This window comes from Mercenaria mercenaria, chromosome 3 (genome assembly GCF_021730395.1).
Source record: "Mercenaria mercenaria strain notata chromosome 3, MADL_Memer_1, whole genome shotgun sequence".
NCBI lineage: Eukaryota > Metazoa > Mollusca > Bivalvia > Venerida > Veneridae > Mercenaria > Mercenaria mercenaria.
Window position 1 is genome coordinate 27,951,476 of NC_069363.1, and position 20,391 is coordinate 27,971,866.

General features: G+C 35.6%; 1 protein-coding gene across 1 annotated transcript in view; it reads left to right on the forward strand.

Moving 5' to 3' along the window:
- The window catches only part of LOC123525859 (uncharacterized), a 177,554-nt gene that overhangs the window by 120,247 nt on the left and 36,916 nt on the right, over positions 1-20,391 (forward strand). Inside the window, exons 9-21 of the mRNA XM_053538077.1 lie at positions 475-679; positions 1,441-1,506; positions 2,287-2,441; positions 2,985-3,158; positions 7,675-7,833; positions 9,339-9,423; positions 10,698-10,888; positions 11,601-11,687; positions 12,542-12,709; positions 13,510-13,628; positions 14,947-15,081; positions 15,568-15,649; positions 16,811-16,931. Coding sequence (XP_053394052.1) covers positions 475-679; positions 1,441-1,506; positions 2,287-2,441; positions 2,985-3,158; positions 7,675-7,833; positions 9,339-9,423; positions 10,698-10,888; positions 11,601-11,687; positions 12,542-12,709; positions 13,510-13,628; positions 14,947-15,081; positions 15,568-15,649; positions 16,811-16,931 — 1,747 coding nt within the window. The remainder of the gene's footprint in view (positions 1-474; positions 680-1,440; positions 1,507-2,286; positions 2,442-2,984; positions 3,159-7,674; positions 7,834-9,338; positions 9,424-10,697; positions 10,889-11,600; positions 11,688-12,541; positions 12,710-13,509; positions 13,629-14,946; positions 15,082-15,567; positions 15,650-16,810; positions 16,932-20,391) is intronic.

A 20,391-nucleotide genomic window follows, 5' to 3' on the forward strand; every position in this document is an offset into this window, starting at 1 on the left:
ATATTTGAAAGTGTACATGACAGCATATAGTGTCACTACTTCCTTGCTCACTCTGGTATATTTGAAAGTGTACATGACAGCATATAGTGTCACTTCTTCCTTGCTCACTCTGGTATATTTGAAAGTGTACATGATAGCAGACAGTTTCACTGCTCTCTTGCTTAGTCAGGTAAGTTTGAAAGTGAGAACAATTTGATATATAGCTATGTTAAGTAAAATAGTATATTTTTGGATGTTACAGTACAGGAAATAAAGTACATTTGTAAATTTTCATTGAAAGAAAACTAGCAGATCTACAAAATAAAAAGTAGCTTGAAATTTAGCACTCATTTCATGATGATTACATTGGGTCTGTAGGTATAACATAATTGAAACAAATGGCACTATCAGTCTTCTCTAGAACACTGCTTTCTTTCTACAGTTGCTTCTTTTTTCAGGTGGTGAATTTATTTTGTATTTACCTATGTAATTCAGGATACTTTTGAATATTTGCTCCATGGTAACAAGAGTGATACAGATTGGGAATTCCAACCATTGTTGGTATGCTTCTATTCTCACTGGGCAAGTGATGTGTTTGGTTACCTGTACGCCTACAACGTGACTGTTCAGCAGTACCAGCAGGACCTTGTCAAGCTGAAGTACGGACTTGTTGACCTAACAAAAGATACTTCAAAAATATGTAAGCCTTCTTCTTGTATTATAGAAACTTGAAGTACTTCCAGATTATTACTGAATACCAATATTTCTGTTCCTTACTACAGATCAACTTGTGCTTTTGGGAGGGTTTTTTTTATATTGAGAACTGTAATATCTTCAGCTACCCCCACTGGCACCCCACCCTGAGCTAATACGATATTTCACTTTGTCTTGCATTAACAACCAGAAACATACAACCATACAATGACCAAAAGTGGGGGCATTTAACTAATTTCTTGATAAATCCAATTTTCAATAATAGTTTTCTCATATATTTGTCAAAAGTTTGAAAATTAGTTAACATAGATGAAAGCATTATAAATTATCATTGTTTTCGAATACCTCTCTTTGTGGCTTAAACTGTATCTGTTCATGTGCTATATTGAAATTAAGAGATTTTTTAATTTTGAAATTATGCATAAGATGTGTTTGGACAGTTGCTGTATCAGTTTTTAACATAATAATAAAAGCCTTATAGATTGTGTTACTTTTGATAAAAGTTCCTGTACACCTTTCACAAACTTACTTACTAGTCGAATATTTACTAAGATCTTAGATGTTTTGAGTTGAAAGATAAAAACACACATTGAGGGAAATGATGCTTTTGAAAACCTCATTTAGTAAAAAGCAAGAAATTAAACGGAATTTACAAAGCACTTATCCAATGGTTATTTGTTATAGGTATGGATACCTTTATATGATTAAATGTAACACATATTGTATAAATATATTGTTAAATTACAGTAATAAGGAGACACATAAGATCTGGAGCCATGAAGCAGATACCATTTTTAGCTTTATTTTACAAAGGTAGGGGTATATATTGTAATTTTTTCTTGCATTTTTAAGTAAAGAAGATTAATGTATCAATTCTTGTTATGTATGAGAAATGCATATTTTCTTAGAACATCACAGCAAGTGATTACTTCGCTTTAAATGTTCACTGGAAATTCCAGTATGCTGATTTAATGGTAATTAAGGCAATCTTGTGATTCATAAGAATAATGGTTGATAGATATTTTGGAACTTCTCGTAATGGCTGTATGTAGAGAGAATTTCAGTCAAGCTTGTGTTGTTTTACCAATACTCAAATGTCTGGGAATTCATTGTTCCATATGAGCCACGCCATGAGAAAATCAGCATAGTGGGTATGCAACCAGCATGGATCCAGACCAGCCTGCGCATCCGCGCAGTCTGGTCAGGCTCCATACTGTGCGTTTTAATGCCTATTGGAAATTGGAGAAGAAACTATTAGCGAACAGCTTTGGATCCTGACCAGACTGCGCGGATGTTCGCATGTGGTTGGATTCCATGCTGCGTCGCATACCTTTGTTGGTTTTCTATGGCAGGCTCATATGCTATCATATGTTATACACGAACAACCTATATATAAACTCTGTTGATACGGTAACATTTGAAATTAATACACCAAGAAAGATTTGTGACATCATTTTAATTAGTCAGTTATGGCAAGGTTTAAGTGTTTTTATCTCGTGATTTTGAAAGATATATTTAAACTAAATGACAGCTAAATTATTTTGGCCAGTAATATGTCACAACAACCATAATTTCAAGGTCAGTAGTTTTCAGATTCAGGTGGGTCCTTGAAATCAACATATTTACATATTGGACGACCCTACCCCTGGGTGATGTATGAACCAATCAAAAATCTAGGTGAAGGTCTGGTGGAGCTTTTTGGTATTGAGGAGTACTCGGATCCATGGGGAACTTTACCATATGATCAGGTTTGACTTCTTAGTTACAACAAAGTTATTTATGTAACATCTTTATTTCATGTCTAGAAAATACCAGTTGTTTGGGAGGAATAACTTAAGTTTCTTTGTAAAACTGCAAAACCATGATGGTCTGAAATATTACTGGGATAATTATGCTTGGTTTATAAGAGTGTCATACGGGCACTGAGGCAGCTGCCTTTGTAGTTTTTGCACAGTATCTAATAAAAACTTGCTATTTCATTATTTTTTTGCTAAAATACACAAGACTGGGGCAGAAATATAATGTATAAAAAATAACCAAAGGTGATTATTTGAAGTTAATTATGTCAGTATTTAATGGGAAGATATATGAATGAATTTTAGAAAATAATGTTGACTCATTAACTTTAGTGTGTATATAAGTTCCATTTTCCTCCTTCCTCCCAAACAATCATACCTTGGTGGGTTTTTTTCAGGTCTTGTTATAGCACTGTATAAAATGATACAGTTGTCTATGTGGTTGTATTGATATAGGATGAACATTCAAGTATTTCTCTGTATTGGTTTTTGCAGTATTCAAGCATACAGGAAGGACCACATGGGAGGTTATGTACAGCTTGGGCTCACAATATGACAGATAACACACCAGTAATTAGAAAACCTGTTGTCAAAAAGAAAAGAATTATAAAGAAACCTGTAATAATAGTCAAACAAGCAGATCCAGTGAAGAAATCTGTGCATGATGTAGTAAGTCCGATTCCGTAGATTTTAACTGTTTTTGAACATTATTAGTCCCCTACTGGTTGAAAACCAGTTTCGGGGACTATAGGAATGCGCTTCTTTCCGTCATTCTGTCAATTCCATCCGTCTGCATTTCGTTGTCCCGGTCCATAACTTTTATCTGAACGGGATTTATTTTACTTGGCACAAAATGTTTTCCCCATGATGGGACGACATGTCATAGTGCAAAACCCGGACCTTACTTAAAGGTCAAGGGTCACAATTGGAGGGCAAAGGTCAAACAGGGCCTTTTTTCCTGTCGGCCATAACACTCCATCCTGAAGGATTTTAATATTACTTGAGCACAATTGTACCTCATATAAGACGATTGTGTCATGCAAATTTCAGACCCCTCGCTCAAAGGGCAAGGTCACACTTGGCAGTCAAATGTTAACTGGCATGAACAGGGTCTGTTTCGTGTCCGAAGTCCATAACTCTTTATCCATGAAGGGATGTTAATATTACCTTGGACACAAATGTTCCATGATGATGACGACATGTCATGTGGCAAGACCTGCACCCATAACTCAAGTTCAAGGTCACAATTGGAGGTCAATAGTTCAAAGGGCTTTTTTCTGTTGGTCTTTAACTCTCTCATTCATGAAGGGATTTTAATATCAATTGAACAAAATTGTATGTCACAATAAGGACGATTTTGTCCATGCACAACTTTTCAGGACCCTAGCTCATAGGTCAAGGTCACATTTAGTAGTCATAGTTACATGGCATGAACAGGGCTGTTTCATGCCGGTCATAACTCTGTCATTCATTAAGGGATTTCAATAATACTTGGCCACAGGTGTTCTCATGCTCGAAAGTGTCATGCGCAAAATCCGGGAAAAGCCCTTGCTCAAAGGTCAAGGTCATCTTAGAGGTCAAAGGTCTAATTCAAGAAGGACTTTGTCTGGAGCATTTCTTCCTTATGATGGGAGGGATTTTAATGTAACTTAGCACAAATGTTCACCACCATAAAGCAAAGTGATCTTGCGCCAGACCAGAACCAACTGTCGTTAGGTCTAAGGTCACTAAAGTCATATTAGAGGTCAAAGGCCAAATTCAAAGATGACTTTGTCCTGACGCAATTTCTTCTTCATGCATGGAGCGGAGATTTTGATGTACTTGGCACAATGTTCACCACCATGAGGATACTTTTTAGAAATTAGTGCGGCTTTGTTGTTACTATAATAGAATACATTGTAACTTTTTTTTACTGGCTGTAGGGGGAAAACTCAAGGACCAGTTTTCTGTGGTACAACATGCATGTTACATCCAATATTTAGGTGTTTTTGATCTATCTCTAACCTGGTAAAGATTTTATTGTGGACTTACATTTTATAGATTTTTTTTTTTTTTTTTTTTTTTTTAGGATTAATTTCACTTGTTGGTAATATAAATAACTTTTATGATAATTATTGTTTAAATCGGCACAAAAAACAATTCCAAATGAAAAACAACTGTACGTTTTTATATATGCAAATTTTAATCCAAGTGCTTTGTTATATTATATTGTAAATATAGAACAATATAGTTTATTACATCATGGCAAATACCATGTTCATTATGTTATACGCCGTAGAGAAAATTAGGTGCCTTCCAGTAAGGGACTTTGTATTGCATGGCAATACTTCATTCACTTGTTTCCATTATATTTATCAATTAGACATATGTTGTCCTAGACTCCTTTCCAAAATGTTTTCCACCAGTAAATGACAACTGTCTCACATGGAGTCAGAACTGGAGGAGGAATGACTTTAAACATGCTTGTTTTAGCTCACCAGAGCATGAAGTAGTCTGGGTGAGCTATTGTGGTCACTCACTGTCCACCATACCTCTGTCGTCCATCTGTCTAGACTTTTATTTAAATTTTAAACAACATCTGCTCAGAAACCTTTTGGTGGAAATCGATGAATCTTGGCCTTGATGTTCCTTTGGTGGTCTTGTCCCTAAATTGTTCAAATTGTTTGGCTTGGTTGCACATAGGGATTGCCAGAGGTAAAAATATAAAAACCTTCAAATGTCATTTCCAAAACTGGTTGTCCGATTTTGAAATGATTTCACACAAATGCTCCTTTGGTGACCCTCCACCAAGATTATACAAATTATTCTGATTGATCAAAAAATATGCTTGCCAAAGGACATGGTCACTTTCCTTATATGTATATGGTGGAAATCTTTCAAAAACAGCTGGCCCAATTTGAAATAATTTCACATTAATGATTCTTGGATGACTCTTTACCAAAGTTCAAATTATTAGCTCACCTGTCACAAAGTGACAAGGTGAGCTTTTGTGATCGCGCAGTGTCCGTCGTCCGTCGTCCGTCCGTGCGTCCGTGCGTCCGTAAACTTTTTGCTTGTGACCACTCTAGAGGTCACATTTTTCATGGGATCTTTATGAAAATTGGTCAGAATGTTCATCTTGATGATATCTAGGTCAAGTTCGAAACTGGGTCACGTGCGGTCAAAAACTAGGTCAGTAGGTCTAAAAATAGAAAAACCTTGTGACCACTCTAGAGGTCACATTTTTCATGTGATCTTCATGAAAATTGGTCAGAATGTTCATCTTGATGATATCTAGGTCAAGTTCGAAACTGGGTCACGTGCAGTCAAAAACTAGGTCAGTAGGTCTAAAAATAGAAAAACCTTGTGACCACTCTAGAGGTCACATTTTTCATGGGATCTTCATGAAAGTTGGTCAGAATGTTCATCTTGATGATATCTAGGTCAAGTTCGAAACTGGGTCACGTGCAGTCAAAAACTAGGTCAGTAGGTCTAAAAATAGAAAAACCTTGTGACCACTCTAGAGGTCACATTTTTCATGGGATCTTCATGAAAGTTGGTCAGAATGTTCATCTTGATGATATCTAGGTCAAGTTCGAAACTGGGTCACGTGCGTTCAAAAACTAGGTCAGTAGGTCTAAAAATAGAAAAACCTTGTGACCACTCTAGAGGTCACATTTTTCATGGGATCTTCATGAAAGTTGGTCAGATTGTTCATCTTGATGATATCTAGGTCAGGTTCGAAACTGGGTCACGTGTGGTCAAAAACTAGGTCAGTAGGTCTAAAAATAGAAAAACCTTGTGACCAACCTAGAGGTCACATTTTCATGGGATCTTCATGAAAGTTGGTCAGAATGTTCATCTTGATGATATCTAGGTCAAGTTCGAAACTGGGTCACGTGGAGTCAAAACTAGGTCAGTAGGTCTAAAAATAGAAAAAACCTTGTGACCACTCTAGAGGTCACATTTTTCATGGGATCTTCATGAAAGTTGGTCAGAATGTTCATCTTGATGATATCTAGGTCAAATTCGAAACTGGGTCACGTGCCTTCAGAAACTAGGTCAGTAGGTCTAAAAATACAAAAACCTTGTGACCACTCTAGAGGTCACATTTTTCATGGGATCTTCATGAAAGTTGGTCAGAATGTTCATCTTGATGATATCTAGGTCAAGTTCGAAACTGGGTCACGTGCGGTCAAAAACTAGGTCAGTAGGTCTAAAAATAGAAAAACCTTGTGACCACTCTAGAGGTCACATTTTTCATGGGATCTTCATGAAAAATGGTCAGAATGTTCATCTTGATGATATCTAGGTCAAGTTCGAAACTGGGTGACGTGCGGTCAAAAACTAGGTCAGTAGGTCTAAAAATAGAAAAACCTTGTGACCACTCTAGAGGTCACATTTTTCATGGGATCTTCATGAAAAATGGTCAGAATGTTCATCTTGAATATATCTAGGTCAAGTGCGAAACTGGGTTACGTGCCTTCAAAAACTAGGTCAGTAGGTCTAAAAATAGAAAAACCTTGTGACCACTCTAGAGGTCACATTTTTCTTGGGATCTTCATGAAAGTTGGTCAGAATGTTCATCTTGATGATTTCTAGGTCAAGTTCGAAACTGGGTCACGTGCGGTCAAAAACTAGGTCAGTAGGTCTAAAAATAGAAAAACCTTGTGACCACTCTAGAGGTCACATTTTTCATGGGATCTTTATGAAAGTTGGTCAGAATGTTCATCTTGATGATATCTAGGTCAAGTTCGAAACTGGGTCACGTGCCTTCAAAAACTAGGTCAGTAGGTCTAAAAATAGAAAAACCTTGTGACCACTCTAGAGGTCACATTTTTCATGGGATCTTCATGAAAGCTGGTCAAAAACGATGTCATACTCAAAACTGGGTCATGTGGGAAGAGGTGAGCGATTCAGGACCATCATGGTCCTCTTGTTTTTATTTGTCAAAAACCCTTTACTAAGATTGCTCAAATTATTCCATTTCGTCAAAAACCATTGCCGCCTTACTAGAAGCCTTATTTGTTTCCTACTCAGTATAATATTATAAGAACTTGAGTTTCCTCTAGGACTGAAATTTTACTTCACTGTTTTGAAGTTTTTCTGAATGTTGCAAAGTTGTGGTTTTAAGCTTACTTGTTAGCAGTATCTTATCAAGAAAGCATGTTTCTTTGTTTGAATTAATGTTTATTGATAAATACAGTTTGATACGGACACACTGGAGAGGAAGTTGTCTGTCTATGAGAATATTCCACTGTTAACACGTGATACATGGACAGATATAGTGGAGAAATCACATGCTCCTAGACATATCTTCTACAAATCTGGCAAGTGGGCGGGGGAAGTCACTAAAGTGTCTCTGGTTGGTATTTTTTAATTTCCACCCTTTCAACAGTTTAAAATGAAGACAATGATGATGATGATGATGTTGATGATGATTATCTAGATAACTGCAGTCTATCTTGCAGACCCTTTATTATTATTTCCATTTAAAAAAAATACCAGAATTTATTTCCTTTTTAAAGCAAGGGTATCAGGAGTCATAGAATTTCATTAGATGAGCCAGGTCATACAGTAAAGCTAAGTTGCTGAATATATGAGAAAATTAAATTTTTAAATAAGAATTGAGGAGACTTGTTCTGGGTAAGAGAACAAATTTGAGTAGATATTCTTTAAACTTCATGTTTTAATAACATGCTTCTGTCACTGATTTTCCTCCCTTACTCCATTGAAGTTAAGTAACTAAAACAACTGATGAAATGAAGACATTTTTAGCTCATCTGATTTTTTTGAAAAAAAATGATGAGTTATTGTCATCACTTGAGCGGTTGTCGGCGTCGGCGTCTGCGTCGGCGTTGCCTGGTTAAGTTTTATGTTTAGGTCAGCTTTTCTCCTAAACTATCAAAGCTATTGCTTTGAAACTTGGAAGACTTGTTCACCATCATAAGCTGACCCTGTATAGCAAGAAACATAACTCCATCTTGCTTTTTGCAAGATTTATGGCCCCTTTTGTACTTAGAAAATATCAGATTTCTTGGTTAAGTTTTATGTTTAGGTCAACTTTTCTCCTAAACTATCAAAGCTATTGCTTTGAAACTTGGAATACTTGTTCACCATCATAAGCAGACCCTGTACATCAAGAAACATAACTCCATCTTGCTTTTTGCAAGAATTATTGCCCCTTTTGGACTTAGAAAATCAGTTTTCTTGGTTAAGTTTTATGTTTAGGTCAGCTTTTATCCTAAACTATCAAAGCTATTGCTTTGAAACTTGCAACACTTGTTCACCATCATAAGCTGACCCTGTACAGCAAAAAACATAACTCCATCCTGCTTTTTGCAAGATTTATGGCCCCTTTTGGACTTAGAAAATATCAGATTTCTTGGTTAAGTTTTATGTTTAGGTCAACTTTTTCTCTTAAACTATCAAAGCTATTGCTTTGAAACTTGCAACACTTGTTCACCATCATAAGCTGACCCTGTACAGCAAGCAACATAACTCCAACCTGCTTTTTGCAATAATTATTGCCCCTTTTGGACTTAGAAAATCATTTTCTTGGTTGAGTATTATGTTTAAGGCAACTTTTCTCATAAACTATCAAAGCTATTGCTTTAAAACTTGCAACAGTTTTTCACAATCATAAGTGGACTCTGTACATCAAGAAACATAACTCTATCCTGCTTTTTGCAAGAATGATGGCCCTTTTTAGACTTAGAAAATCATGGGTAGGACAATATTTCTATTATACAAAAAAAATCAGATGAGCGTCAGCACCCGCAAGGCGGTGCTCTTGTTATACATTTATGATTTCCAGTTTCACATGTTTCACCAAATGTTGTATAACTGTAAACTTTATAAAACTGTTAGGTTGTATTTATAATGGCCGACTGTGGGAACTGTAGGAGAAACAATCAGACATTCAGAGATATTCAGCAGGCTGTTACACATATAGGTAGGGCATTGTCTTATTCTACAAAAAGCTTACTTAGTCTTTTTAATCATGTTTGTGAGGGCACTCCAACTTCTTGTGAAGTTGTTACGGGATTCCTTCCAAATTCATAAAAATAGATGATGTATCTTTACTATGAAATCATTGTATCCTCAGATACAAAGTATATGGGGGGTCTGTGTTGGAGTCAAGCATGTTTGTGGGTCCGTTTGTTAATTCTTCATGTCTGCTTTATATCTTTTTAAGTTTTGGGAAGATTTTCATAAAACTTATATAAAATATTAATGTCATCAAGACAACATGCAAGGGGACCTCTGTGGCCGAGTGGTTAAGGTCGCTGACTTCCAATCACTTGCCCCTAATCGATGTCAGTTCGAGCTTTACTCAGGGCGTTGAATTCTTCATGTGGGGAAGCCATCCAACTGGCTTATGGAAGGTCGGTGGTTCTACCCAGGTGCCCGCTCAGGATGAAATAATGCACAGAGGGGCACCTGGGGTCTTCCTCCACCATCAAAGCTGGAAAGTCACCATATGACCTATAATTGTGTCAGTGCAACATTAAACTTAACCAAAAAAAAGACAACATGCACCCAACCCAAGTCACTAGGTTGAAGGCCAAGGTCACACTTGGCAGTCAAAGGTCAAATAGCTTAACCTCTTGTCTACTGCATTATCTTCTTAACCATTTGTAAAATTATCATATAACTAGGGTCAAATGTTTACCTTATCCAGTGCAAAAAGCACAACCAAAATTACCAGGTCCAAGGTCAATTTCACTCTTAGAAGTCATACTTTGGGACTCTAAGTCCAAGTTCACGGTCACACTTTAAGTTCAAAGGTAAAATAGCTTACATATATGTCCTTTTACATGTCTTCTAAACCACTAGAATGAATTTGGTAAAGTTACAATAATTTGTTCAGGGTTCACAACCCAGGTCACTAGGTTCAAGATCAAGGTCACACTTGAAGGTCAAAGGTCACAGTAATAAAATTTTACTTCCTCTTTATCAAAGCAGCATATTTAATTTCATGGATTGACTCAAACAGGATATCTGTGAAAATTTGTGTCCCATGAATATTTCTGATTTTACAATATTTGTAATTAAGTTTTTCTTTCTTACATTGCCTTATAGAACCCTTTTTGTTAGGGAAAAACAAATTCTAGTTAATAGTTGTTATAAAATCAAACTTCAAACTCATATGAATGTGAAATGAAGCTCAGGAGTATTTTTTCCTGGTTTAATATGGTATAGTAAACAGAACAATTTTGCCTTCAGATGGTGGATCAATGTACTATGTGAACTGCACAGCAGAACCTCTTTTATGTCGCAGCCATAATGTCAGGGGCTTTCCAACTGTAGTGGCATATAGAGGTCTGGGTTGGATGGACACCACTAAATGTTTGACAAAAAATAGTCAGAAAATGTTCAAGAAATATGTACGCATGGATTATCATGGTGTCATAAGGGTAAGTACACAAGTTGTTTAATAAAAACTTAGACTTTTCATTAGTCAAATTTAACAAATACGATGCTTTTGGGTATATTTTTGTTGTTTAGAAATTAAAACTGTATTTACTGAAATTAAAATGAAGTCACTTGTCACTTAGAAAAAAAGGCAATAACTTCAAGAAGTACTTCAAATATTGCTATGTGTAAGGTCATTCTATGTGACATCTTGAATAAGATATTGAAACAATTTTAAATTTGACATTTTTTTACAATATACTAAATTCTTCTCGTGTAATATTTTTTGTTAAGAGTCAACATTCTCTGAAATTGTTTGTCTGTTTTACTGGAGACACATTGTAATCAATTCCGCTAGTATAAAAATAGATTTAAAGATGAATATTTTTGTTGTAAACAATGTTATGAATGGGGTTATTAATTATGAATATTTTGCCGGCGTTGAAGATGGGAAGAATAAATAGATTTCCCCTTTTCTGTCTGTGTACTGGACTCTCTCCATGTGTAAATTTATTTCCATGGTGTAAAAATCATGTGTATGAAAACTCTTCATGTGGCATTGGTTTTGTTGGAATTGCATTAGATGAATACCCATTTTGTGAAGATGTATATTCATAAAGACATTTTCAGTAATTCTTGATTTTTTTATATTTCTTGGGGCCACTTTCCAATTAATATGCAGCAAAAAGTTGACTGATTATGTTACTGTTACAGGCAGAGCCAGTGTTGGAGTGGTTTTCTAGAGTAGCAGACAACTCTGTGATAAACGTTCACAGTGATCACTTACCCACATCCTTCCTGGTATGTTGTAAGTTTATACTAATTTATTTTAGGTCAGTTGCAAAGCAAGTTCTACAACATTAATCACTCTTGACCCCTCATTTCTGATTGAATCCGTTGCCAAGAGGTATGTTGTAGTTATATACCATGGGTCATAATTATTATGGACTTTAATAGATAATGTGAAAATACATATCTTAGTAAATTATATGTATTGTAGCTATATTTCTAGATTAGTTCTTAGATTATATATAAAGCAGTTCATTCACACTTCCCTGGAAAAAGTAAAACCCATTCATACTTTATCAAAATGGCTTTTTATGACAGTGAATTTGATGAGAGTATTGAAAAATGAATGCTTTCCATTTTGTTTCCTCTGCACCACAGAAGTTTTGCAAGGATGCATGTTTCTCAAAATCTAGATGGCATAACGTTTTCATGCTTCATGCATGCCTTTTTCAATGTTAGATGACCTCACAGGACAAGCTACATGATTCTAGCCATAAATTATTCAAAATGATGTCTCATTTTAACTTAGAAATTTGGTTAAAGTTTTGCAATTAAGAATGTTTCTCAGAAATGCCAAATGCTTTCAAACTTCAGACATATATTCAGCATCATGAGGTGTACTCTGTCTGAGGTGACCACATGTGTCAGATTTTGTGACTCTAGCTTACAAATTATTCCCTTTTTTCACTTTCCTCAGGAACTGTTGCACTGCATGCTTTCAAATTCTTCAGAACCAGTTTCCATAGCGTAAATGAAGATAATTCAGGTTTAGTAGCCCAGCTGTGGACAAGAAGTTTTATAAGAAAAAGGACATGAAACATTTCCTACTTTCCTTTTCTAGAAAATTAGAACTTATTTTCTTACAGGACAAAGATGTATGGTTGATAGCCAGTGTGAGTCCTGCCACAGGAGATGAGACTTTCTGGAGTTACCCCTGCCTGAGACTGTTGTGTGAACGACTCTACAGCGTGCTTGACTGCTTCTCTATCAGTGTTGGTGCGTTGCCAGAAAATGCGGATGTTGTTGTGACAAAGGTAAAAAAGATGCCTTAACAAGTTAGTGAGTGTTGTAATAGAACCTATTATTACCAGAAATGTTTGTGATTGTTATTTCTCCAGATACAAAGTAAATTTGGGAGCTGTTTTGGAATCCATCTCCACATGTCCATCAGTCAGAAATCCTTTAATAGAGGCATATCTCTGAAACCATTAATTGTTTTTTCAAGTAACAACGCATAAATGTTCACCATCATAATGCAACCAGATATAAGCACTGGCAAGGTCAGGAGGTCACACGTGCGAGGACAGAGATTCATGTTCAATCCGTATCTTCTAAATTATTTGAATGATTTTCATCAAAGTAGCATCAGTTGTACACCTCCTTCAGACAACATTCAGAGTGCATGACCAAGGTCATTGGATCAAACTTCCTTCCCTGTCTCAAAGTGGCTTCTGTAACAGAAATATTTTGTAAATTGAACGTGTTCTTGTACCTATAAAAGTAGAGTAATAAAAGGATTCTAAGCACACTGTCTAGTTTCTAAATGTTGAGTAAACAGTACAAGGAATTTATGATAATCGTTTCTTCATTTTGAAATTTTAAATTAATGGCATATTCTGATAGTGATTTTAGAATTGAAGTATGGTTTTAACAATGATCATCAAAGTTACTGCAAAAGATTAAGTTAGGACTCAAATTGCATCTAACTTTCTTTTATGAAACAAGCCCAGTTTTTTAAGTGGCCGTCTCTATCAGCTGATTTTGGCATGCTGTCCTAAAGTATTTTTTAAGATTTGTACAGTGTAGTGTTATTACCTGTAGATGATTATTTCAGTTGACGCTGGAAAGACGAGACAATGTGAAGGCAGTTGTCATGGAACATGGAGTACCGTTACTGGACACCATGGAAAACCCTGAAAATGAGTTACTTCATAGGTTCCATAAACCTCACAGGTAATGTGACATTATAACATCCATAACATTTCCTTTGATACAGTAATTGCAGCACAGTTTTCAATAAAATATTTCCACCTTCTATGTTTGGTACATGTAATGCTTGATACATACACCACTAAATATGTTTCATGACATCTGGTCCTGCAAGTGCACTGTAATAGATATTGTCTTATAAAATATGTGTGTTTTGATTGCTTATATATAAATATATGTCTAAATGATTTAAACTAAGTAACTATGAATATAAGTAATGCAGCATGGTTTGGAAATTTTCATTTGAATATGCTACATATTTTGTGCATTTGAAGTAAGTGTTGAGGCTTGAGGCAAATTTAATCAGTCACAAGCAAAAATTTGTGACTGTTAGTTAATGCTTAAGTACACAGTTAGCAATTTATATCGTTGTTACCTCCCTTTATTCATTCAAGTCATATTTGACACCGGTTCACTTCAATGTTGACTGCCTGTGGTTAGTAGATGACATTTAATGCTTTGGGGTCAGTAGGTCATAGGTCAAGGTCACATTGACCTTACTGATGAATAAATGATGAATGTTTGGACCTGCAGTGATCAATTTTTAATCAGTTTTTAAAAAGGCATAGAAAAATGAAGATGATTTGAAAGAAAGTAATGATATTTGGTCCAATGACAATTCCAGGCCCCTTGTTCACAAAAGGTTTTCAGTCTCAGCTGATTTTGATAATGAAACTTTATTTGTCATTTATATGTAAATAGCATGTTTAAAACAAAAATTTAAGTTAATAACTATTTTCAAGTGGCTATTCAGTATTGATGATCAGTCTCAGTTAGAATTTAGCCTTGAAGTTTTAGTAAAATTGATATTAAAATTTCAAACTCAAACTCAGCTGAGACCGAAAAATGTTTTGTGAACATGGAGCCTGGTGCACATCAGTAGACAGCATTTTATCACAGTTTACACAACATGCAATTTCTTTTAAAACACTATTTTGGAAATAGCTGATAAAGTTATTGGGACTAAAATTTCAAAATGTGGTTTCAAGAAATCCTGACCTTGAAAAAGTAGACAAGTAATGAAAAGTACTGGAATTTTGACTTGGTTGCTCTGTACCAACCCTGTGATTATTGCCTGACCAAGGTCAATGAAGGTTTTTATCAATAGCTGAAGAATGCTTGAGTCTACAGCAATGTAGCTTTATAGCATTTTGGGGGTCATGAGAAAAGGTTATCATGAGGTACAGCAAACCTTCTACTTAAATATTACACTTCGCAGTTTCCTCTGACATGCTGTCTTGATAGGCATATATGTTTTACAAACAGCTTTTGTTTATTTCAGCTATACTATAAATGCGAGTCAGACATGTGAGGAAGATGTTGCGACGTGTACTGATGTTGTGACAGAGTTTATACTGGACCATAGCAGAATGCCAGTAACACCGCTCACTTCAGATATGTTCCATACATCTACAAGGTTAGTTCTTGATATAAATGTAGCGGTAATGTACAGTTAAATATATGCATGTTCGTGCAAATATTAAATAAAAAATCCACGATTACCTTACCAGAACATACCTAAACAAACAAACAAACCAGTTGAGAGCTGGGTATATTACTATTTTACATGTATTTGTTAAAATACATTGTATCTGTACTAAGTTGCTATCCGGAATTGGTTCTAAACTACATATAACTGCCCTAACTGTACATATGTGTACCTTCAGTTGATGTAATTTTAAAGATAAGCAGCTTAGAATTTGTTGGTTTGAAATTCACCAATGACAGTTGCTCCTGGCAGGACACTAAAATTGGCTTGTTTCCTGGAAGCAGACTTTGATAGGCTATAATAAGTTTTCATCATAATGCAGCTATAATGAATGAAAATGAAACTCCACTGAATTGCCACATCAGATTGATTGATTAATGTACCTAAAGTGTTATAGAATGTGTATATTTTCAGTGTGCTGAAGGAGGAGGGATTACCAATCCTTATTGCTATGGCCAATACAGATAATCTTACAGAATCTGCAACTTTCCTTAAGGTTAGCATTCATCTTTACATCTAACTTTTACGTATGTTAAGTTAAAAATATTCTCATTTAAAGGTGTAGTTATACTCCCACAAAACAAAGTTTCAGTGAGCTTGTCTGTCGCTCGGTCAGTCGCTCAGTCGGTCTGTCAGTCCATTGGTTTTCATGGTTACAATAACTCATGAAAGCTTGACAGATTTAAATAATTTTTGATACACATGTGTAACATCATAAAATACAGGTCAAGTTCGACTTTGAGGTCAGTAGGTCAAAGGTCAAGGTCACAGTGATCCGACACAGGTAAACGGTTTCCGGATGATAACTTGAAAATGCTTGGGCCTAAGATCATAAATTTTGGTACACAGGTGTAACATAATAAAATACAGGTTAAGTTCGACTTTGAGGTCAGTAGGTCAAGGGTCAAGGACACAATGACCTGGAACAGTTAAACAGTTTCCAGATGATAACTTGAGAACACATGGCCCTAGGATCATGAAAGTTGATAGGGAGGTTGGTTATGACCAGCAGATAACACCTATTGATTTGGAGGTCAATCGGTCAAAGGTCAAGGTCACAGTGACCCGGAACAGTTAAATCATTTCCGGACGATAACTTGAGAACGCATGGGCCTTGGATCACGAAACTTAATAGGGTGCTTGATCGTGACCAGCAGATGACCCCTATTGATTTTGAGGTTCGACTTTGACATTGGCTTACTTCTGTGATTTTGATGAAGCTTCTCACAGTTGTAAATTAATGTGTTGTCTACTGTTTGGTTAAATAAATTATATAGGTCTATATGCTTATTTTTAATCTTTGAGATATTTGCCTATGATTAAAGGGATCTGCTAATTTCAGTCTGATTTTATAACCTTTTGTTTTTCATGTGTCAGTTTTGGTGATCTGTTTCATCTTAAGAAAGATTTAACTGTTAGGGTTTTATTGAGTAACCTGTAGCTATTTCTATGTGGTTTTATTTACAATTTTGTAAGCTGGATCTGGGCATCTTTGTTTAATAGATAAATGATTTTACGTCATCACTTCCAGTTCTTGAAACATGCAGAACTACCTTCACTCCTCTTTCATAAGTTTAAAGGAAAATCACCAAGAAATGCGAATGAATTTGAACTGTAAATATGATTACACTGGTTATAAGATGATGTATATTTTCAGGACCTGACTTCTGTGGCCTATGATCTATATAATGATATTATAGTGATGACATTGGATGCAGAGAAATACCCAAAATGGGCCTCAAAGTTTGTACCTGCTCTGTACAGTCATACCAGAATGTGTAAGTATAATCAGTATGTTCCAGTCAATAACATTGAGACAGTTTCATTGATCTCTTGATTTCTTATGCAGCAAAAAATCTATGAGGCAGTTTAGGTGGAAGCATGTAGGATCATACTTCAGTAGCTATATAGCACGAAGTAATTGTTAGAATTTTTAGCTCACCTGTCACAAAGTGACAAGGTGAGCTTTTGTGATCGCGCGGTGTCCGTCGTCCGTGCGTCCGTGCGTGCGTCCGTAAACTTTTCCATGTGACATCTCTAGAGGTCACATTTTTCATGGGATCTTTATGAAAATGGGTCAGAATGTTCATCTTGGTAAATTCTAGGTCAAGTTCGAAACTGGGTCATGTGCCGTCAAAAACTAGGTCAGTAGGTCTAAAAATAGAAAAACCTTGTGACATCTCTAGAGGCCATAATTTTCAATGGATCTTCATGAAAATTGGTCAGAATGTTCACCTTGATGATATCTAGGTCAAGTTCGAAACTGGGTCACGTGCGGTCAAAAACTAGGTCATTAGGTCTAAAAATAGAAAAACCTTGTGACCTCTCTAGAGGCCATAATTTTCAATGGATCTTCATGAAAATTGGTCAGAATGTTCACCTTGATGATATCTAGGTCAAGTTTGAAACTGGGTCACGTGGGGTCAAAAACTAGGTCATTAGTTCTAAAAATAGAAAAACCTTGTGGCCTCTCTAGAGGCCATATTTCTCAATGGATCTTCATGAAAATTGGTCAGAATGTTCACCTTGATGATATCTAGGTCAAGTTCGAAACTGGGTCACGTGGGGTTAAAAACTAGGTCAGTAGATCTAAAAATAGAAAAACCTTGTGACCTCTCTAGAGGCCATATTTTTCATGAGATCTTCATGAATATTGGTCAGAATGTTCACCTTGATGATATCTAGGTCAAGTTTGAAACTGGGTCATGTAGGGTCAAAAACTAGGTCAGTAGGTCTAATAATAGAAAAACCTTGTGACCTCTCTAGAGGCCATATTTCTCAATGGATCTTCATGAAAATTGGTCAGAATGTTCACCTTGATGATATCTAGGTAAAGTTCGAAACTGGGTCACGTGCGGTCAAAAACTAGGTCAGTAGGTCTAAAAATAGAAAAACCTTGTGACCTCTCTAGAGGCCATATTTTTCAATGGATCTTCATGAAAATTAGTCAGAATGTTTACCTTGATGATATCTAAGTCAAGTTCGAAACTGGATCACATGGGGTTAAAAACTAGGTCAGTAGATCTAAAAATAGAAAAACCTTGTGACCTCTCTAGAGGCCATATTTTTCATGAGATCTTCATGAATATTGGTCAGAATGTTCACCTTGATGATATCTAGGTCAAGTTTGAAACTGGGTCAGGTGGGGTCAAAAACTAGGTCAGTAGGTCTAAAAATAGAAAAACATTGTGACCTCTCTAGAGGCCATATTTCTCAATGGATCTTCATGAAAATTGGTGAGAATGTTCAGCTTGATGATATCTAGGTCAGGTTCATAACTGGGTCACGTGCGGTCAAAAAATAGGTCAGTAGGTCGAAAAATAGAAAACCTTGTGACCTCTCTAGAGGCCATATTTTTCACGAGATCTTCATGAAAATTGGTGAGAATGTTGACCTTGATGATATCTAGGTCAAGTTTAAAAGTGGGTCACTTGCCTTCAAAAACTAGGTCATTAGGTCAAATAATAGAAAAACCTTGTGACCTCTCTAGAGGCCATATTTTTCAATGGATCTTCAAGAAAATTGGTCAGAATTTTTTATCTTGATGATATCTAGATCACATGTGCTCAAAAACTAGGTCACTATGTCAAATAATAGAAATAACGACGTCATACTCAGTTCAACACTGGGTCATGTGGGGATAGGTGAGCAATTCAGGACCATCATGGTCCTCTTGTTTATGATTCTAAGCAAGGGCTCGTGCTAATTGAACATTACATTGCTGTTATCACCTTCAACTTGAAAAGTTTCGTCTGTAACTCTAGATTTTCACCTTGGATTCTTCTGTCCAGGCCATTTCAGAAATATCAAAGCCATTGATCATAGGATTGTCAGCCATAGTTCTGTTAAGTATTTATTGTGCAGGTCACATAATACTGCAAAGCTGAAAGTCCAAACAATTTTATTACATGAAGCATAAATATTTAAATTCTGTATGACCAGTCATACCTGCTATTTTTAGTTACTGTTAAACATGCAGTTTCAGTATCATTTAACGTTATATTTCCACTTTGACCAGCTTGTCTGGCAACTTTTTGTAGCCTTTTGAAGCACCTGCAGTGTTATTATGATCAGTGTGATATCTAACAGTTCACAATATTGCAAGCATTTCTCCATTTTATGCATCACTTATCATAGTTTTATTTGAATTATGCATGTTCATTTCCTCAAATTTAGGTAATTAAAGAAGCCTGTGTATAAATCTAAACCTGTAGTTATACTTCTATATTTAGCATTTATTATAGACTTTGTAGCATTTAACATTTTGAGAATGCAAAAATTAATCATGACGTTGTTACATTTCTGTCTGATAGTCAAATGATAATTTTGAAACATATACTAACTACAGTAAAAATGCAAGATTTGATGGCAAGATCAAATTTAGATATGGTTACTTGGTTTAGTTGACAATCTGGAGGATAGGAATAAATTTACTTCAAGTCGACCAACCCACTCATTATACCTCTAAGGAGGTTATATAGGACTCACTTGGTCCAAACCCATCTGTCCATGTCCTATCCTATCCCATATATTGTACCAATAAAGTTCTCATTTTGAAATTTACATTGTTTTTGTATGATCATAAGACATGTTCACATACCAGGTCCCATAGCTCGGACTTTTGTTTTGATAAAATTATCTCCCTTTTTCTCTTGGAAAATTTCTCAAAATTGACATTTCCTGAAACTGTTCATGTTTTTGATCAAATTTCACACAAACATTTTAGATCATAACGTTAATTTACTCATCAAATTCCATAACCTTTGCTTTAATTTTGACAAAATAATTTACGTTTTTGACTTAAAAAAGGTGGCAAAATTGATGTTTTATTTGAACATCTCTGAAACCAATGAAGATACTGCAAGATAGTAAGTCAAAATTTCAAGTTAGTAAGTCGAAAATTTCGAGTTAAGTAAGTCGAAATTTCGAGTTAAGTAAGTCGAAATTTTAAGTTAGTATGTCGAAATTTCGAGTTAGTATCTCGAAATTTCAAGTTAAGTATCTCAAAATTTCGAGTTGATAAATAAAACGCACCTGGCACTAATGCTGTTTTGTAAGACTATACAATTTATGGTTAAGTTTTTTATGTAAGCCAGTATCCTAGTAACTGGCTGAAACTTCACACACTTTAATTCATATTATTATGAACAAAGTTCTGTTCTGTTCTATATTGTTACTTTCTAACGATAAGGCTTTTGAATAGTGAAGCATTGCTGTCCTCCAACAGCTCTTGTAATG